This window comes from Mus caroli, chromosome 12, assembly GCF_900094665.2.
Source record: "Mus caroli chromosome 12, CAROLI_EIJ_v1.1, whole genome shotgun sequence".
NCBI classification, from domain to species: Eukaryota; Metazoa; Chordata; class Mammalia; order Rodentia; family Muridae; genus Mus; species Mus caroli.
The window spans coordinates 75,310,361-75,315,556 of record NC_034581.1 but is presented as its reverse complement, the minus strand read 5'-3'; the positions used below and the strand labels follow the sequence as shown (position 1 = coordinate 75,315,556).

The 5,196-nt window shown below is 49.1% G+C and overlaps 1 protein-coding gene across 2 annotated transcripts in view; it reads right to left on the bottom strand.

Moving 5' to 3' along the window:
- Positions 1–785: 785 nt before the first annotated feature.
- Positions 786–5,196, bottom strand: part of Susd6 (sushi domain containing 6) — an 89,227-nt gene continuing 84,816 nt past the window's right edge. For both annotated transcript variants that reach the window (XM_021179027.2, XM_021179026.1), the window contains one exon: positions 786–4,512. In XM_021179027.2, coding sequence (XP_021034686.1) covers positions 4,487–4,512 — 26 coding nt within the window. In that variant the 3' untranslated portion in view covers positions 786–4,486. The remainder of the gene's footprint in view (positions 4,513–5,196) is intronic.

Genomic DNA, 5,196 nt, shown 5'->3' with positions numbered 1-5,196 from the left:
CAGATTATATCAATCATGATGCACTTGTTAATTGTCTCCCCTCCTGGCCCAACTGACATTCTACATTAGCCCAACCATATTAGGATCAGATGCTCAAGTGTTTGGCACCCCGAGAGGAAAGCAGTTGATCAAGAGACAATGGTTTCCTACTGGTGATAGTTGGTGGTCCTTCTCCCAGGTCACCCTCCCTCTGCACTGCCCTCAGTGATCTGTGCTCTCCCAAGATGGCCCCGATCCCATCAATCACCCAACTGTCGGTTCTATGTTCTTAATGAACACTTTCTGAATCTGTCCCGTCTCCATACCTGCCAAGCAGCCTCTTCAGACCTAGAGCATCCTCTAGTCATGAGCTCTTGCCTGCTTCCACTCTTTGTGTGTGTACAGTGTATGTGTGTGGGTACACAAGCAGAGGCCAAAGGATGGCACTGAGTGTCTTCCTCTATTGCTGTCCAACTTTATCTTTTCCTGAATAAGGACTATGAACCTGGAGCTAATTATGGAGGCTGGCTGGCCAGCCAATTCCTGAGTCTGTCCTCATTTCAGGAACACACCACCACACCCTCACTTTGTGTGAGCTCTGGGGATACGGACTCAGGTCCTCACGCTTGCAAACGCTCTACCAACTGAGCCGCCTCTCTCCTCCTCTTCCTTCTGTGGTGCTGGAGACTGAACCTAGGGTCTCACATATGCCAAGCTAGCACATATAGCCTTAACCCCCACACCTACTCTCTTCAATCATCTAGAGTTCTGAAAAACTATTTTTGGGAAGGACTACATCTCACATCTGCCTTCATAAGAATTTTTATTATTATTTAGAAATGCAGTTATATACATAGAACAATTAAAATTAAATTAAACTTTGTACAAATATTAAAATACTATCTTCATACCCACTGCAATGTACAGGATACCAAAAAATATATATATAAAATAAAATAAAGCAAACCCAGATTGATTGACATCCTGCACAGTCAATTAAGCATGTGTTGTTTAAACCATTATATGAGTACCATTCTGCAAAGGATCCCATAGTGGTGCACAGCCTTAAGAAGCCAGGCCAGTGTGGATACAGCCATGCAACCCTCAACTACTTCCTCTCCCTCCTTGGCAATCCAAGTGCTCTACTCTGCATCCCCCATGGTGAGCTCTGCTGCTGGGTGAAGGAAGGGTGGGGTGGGGTGCGCTTTGTTCAAACTCTACTAGGTTTTCAACTACCTAGTAAAATGCCAAGTAAAATATTCTCTAAGGCTGCAGAAGACCCAGCAGGCCCTGCAGAGAAGGCTCAAGCTATACTGTCAGGTGCAAGTATACCTGGAATTAAGCTGTGTGGTAGGCATGCTGTGTGTCCCTTCTAGCCTCTTTGTTCTTTAAGGAGGGGGAAGGGAGGAAGGATCTAGAAATGTTTGCAGCATATTCCATTTTCTATGCTAGAATGTTCCTCAGAACAGAGGAGATATTGTTATGCAGGAAGCCAAGTGACTCAAGAGCTCTGATAGGACTGGGAGGAAAAAGGCCAACTGCCATCTATCCCCACTTGGCCACTCTCAAAGCAGGAAAAATAGACCTTTGTCTGTCTTGTAGCCTGGCTTCTTTACAGAATTGTAAAGCTGGGGGTGCAGGGAGGAGGGCAGGATGAACGGGGAAGACAGTATGCTTTAAGTTCTCTTTGCAAATGGAGTGCTTGAAGAATGTACATTGAAATGCCTTATGAAACCAAACAAACCCACAAAGTGGGCAGGACTCTGCCCATTTCACAGTTCTCACACAAAACACAGAACTGGGCAGGTAGAGCCCACCTGTTAAACTAAGGCATGGAAGGACGGAATTTTCTATTTATTTATTTCATCATTCTGGCCCTTGAAAACTGAAGAATGTGACAGCAAGTCACCAAGATATAAAACCTGCATTGAGTCAGTCTAAGTATGAAAAAGCAAAAACATCTCCCAAACCAAAAAACCCTGTGTAAAAGTCCTTTGGTGCTGACAGCCTCTTTTGGACAAGTCTCGGGATGCCCCTGGAGGTGAGCCCAGTAAAGCAGGCTGCTTAGCTTCTTCCCACTTGCTCGAAGCTTCTTCCTGCCCATCCGCCTGCCACCTGCCACTGACCCTGTTTCTAGCAGGCTCCACTTCAAGTCAATTAAGTCCCCAGTCCGTCTGTAATGGACAAAGTCCAGATGCCCCAGAAACCACAGCACATGGCTAATGGTTAAGAAATTGCTGCAGAAGAAAACAATGCAGGAAGAAGCCACAGATGCCAGCAACAGGTGGGAGACCTCAAGAACAGACCTTCTAAAAGCCAGTGACAAGAGGATGCATGGATGCCCTTCATCCTTCAGTTTTAGACAAGCCTGGGCCTGTGATTCCCCAGAGCAGGCTAATGGATGCTGAGAGAAAACGAGGCACCAGGAGGTTCTTTTACCCAAGGCCAAAGCCAGGCACCTACAAGGCTAAATAATAAGCCAAAGAAGTGCAATCTGTAAGGGGCAAAAGCCCAGGGTAATGACACAGAACTAAAACAGAACTCAGATTTTAGAAAAGCAGTAAGCAAAAGAAGCAGGCCCACTCAGAAGACTCGCGCTCCTTGCCCAGCTCTCCCTTGAGGAGGGTGGACACCACTGAAGCTGAAGAAGCGCCATGGTGAGGTGGCTTGGGGCCTTGGAACCCACCCCCAGGTAAGCCTATGGCAGCAACTGCTAGGGGTGTTCTAGTCGTCTAGTCTAAGCACCTTTTCCAGCTCATTCCTCAGCCAACCATACTTGTCTGGACACTGAGCACACTGGACTGGCCTCCTGGGTTAGTGTGGGAGTGGCCAGCAGGAACAGCAGGCACTGCCCTTACCCTGAGAGGAGATGAGGGTGGCAGGAAGCCAGGCATGACAGGGACTAAAGTGCATTGTGAATGGAGGCAGTAGGCAGTAGGCAGTTGGCTAGGAGAAGTCATTCCCCTATTTTTGAGGCCACAGATGCCTGGAGCTAACCCTGTTGTGTCAGGAACTATAAATATACTGGGCTTTTATTATTTTACCATCCCAGAGAGGCTCATCACAGGTTCAGTCCAGGACTGGCTCTGAAGAGTTTCCCAGCCCCAAGGCTTGAGGAGGAGGAAGAGGAGGAGGAAGAAGAGGAAGAAAGATGAGAAGAAAAAACCCACACATTCCTTGATGCCACATCTGTCTTCTCAAGATGGTAGAAGCCTGGTGAGGCTCAGTTACCCAGACTTGTCAGCATTCAGTACAGGGCCATAGGAGGCTGGAAATGGCTGGAGCATTTCTTCTAGGCCAGTACTTTCCCACTCCCAGGACCTATATGTCAGGTTTCTGGGTACCCACCATCTCTATCAGCTGGCAGGGAAAATAAGGAGTGGCTTGTCAACGATGACGTGGAAAGGCAGGGAGGAGAGAACGGAGCGGGAGCAGTGGCACAGCAGGCCACTTCCTGGGCACAGTTACTAAGGCACATGACCGTGATGAGGAGGATCCTCAGGACCTGCCGGAGCTGCCTGCAGCCCCCGGGGACTTGGTCTGTACCTATCAGCCTCCCCTCCATCACCACAAACCTAAAAAGGGGCAACTTGCCCAGACTGCCAAAAGCCAAATGAGCTTTTGTTGGCATCTCAGCAAATCTCAGGATTCTGTGGGCTGCAAGGAAGCCAGAGCTACCTAGGACGAAGTCCAGGAAACGGCATGCAGCTTCCCCTTATCCAGGAACAGAAACCAAGGCCAAGGCAGCCAGTGCTGGAAGCAGGAAGTGAGAACGTGAGTATTAGGAAGACAATCAGTAACTGACACCTCTCCTCCTCTCACAGGTCTTCTGGGTGCTTCTTAGAAACTCTCAAAAGAGCCAGCAACCTGCACGAGCGCTGGTCAGCTGAGTGCTGGGCAGTTCTGGCATGACTTCCCAAACCTCTGTCCTCAGTTAAGGAAGATGCCGCCATCAGTGTCAACACACAGGGCAAGCTCAGGGACCCACATTCTGGACCCAGCACGAGCTATTCCTGCTTTGAGTGCCTTACTACTCTTCAATCTGTTTCTGCAGCCTCAGGCCTGGCCCTGGGGTACAGGTGGCAGCAGCCACTAAGGCCTGGGGATAGCAACCCACCTGCACAACAGGGAACCTGGACAGGGTGGGGAAGGCACAAGTAAACACAGCAGTGCTCAGGCCCTCATGGCTGTGGGGCTGCCACCAAGAGCTGGCTGGAAGGGACCCAGAGGCTGAGGGGAAGGGGAGGTTCAATCCAGCACATTCAGACACATCCCTGACAGATGGGAAGGCTGGGCCAGGCAAACGGCCAGGTCCTCCAGCTGTCCAGTGGGCAGATGGTGAGAATCTTTCTTGAGTATCCAGCGAGGTGGCCTGCAGGCTCTCAGGTACACAGAGATACACAGGTGGCAGTTCAGGCATCCAGGTGGGGCAGCTAGAGAGGACATGGTACTCAAACCCACAGGAAGAGAGAGGACGGGCAGAGAGGACAGAGGCCAGCGGCAGCCCTCATGCTTCTTTCAACAGTGGGATATCTGTAGAGACAGGGAGGGAAGTACAGCAGTTACCTAAGGGCGTCTTTCAGTATCTCTTCCAACTCCACCCTAGAGAGTCCCAAACAGTGCTCATTTAAAGAAATGAGCTGTACATGTCTAAGCTAGTCAAATTTTCCTGCTTTCTATTTCTGGCCTTTCTGCTTCTATTCTCCCACTGCCTGTACGATAAAATCCCAATGCTAAGCCTGGTATCCAAACACCTTCTGGTCCCACCAACATAACCCTGATTCTGTTCTCTGCTGGTCTAGTTACTTTTGATTCTTCTCTAACCTTGCTCTAAGAAGCTACAAAGTTCTACCTTTTTAAAAAAGCCACTTGTCATCTGTGTGAACCTGGAAAAATCATTTTGACCAAACCAGTGGGTTTGGTCTTCTCATATGTCACCAGAGGGGAGAAGTGCTAGAGCCATGCTTTAAGATCTTGAATCTGTCTTAACAACACTGGTGTCCTCATCATGGCATGAGTTCTTCTTCAATTTCTTTTCATTATTGTACTTTTAAAAACTTCATAGCCGGGCGTGGTGGCGCACGCCTTTAATCCCAGCACTCGGGAGGGAGGCAGAGGCAGGCGAATTTCTGAGTTCGAGGCCAGCCTGGTCTACAAAGTGAGTTCCAGGACAGCCAGGGCTACACAGAGAAACCCTGTCTCGAAAAACCAAAAAAA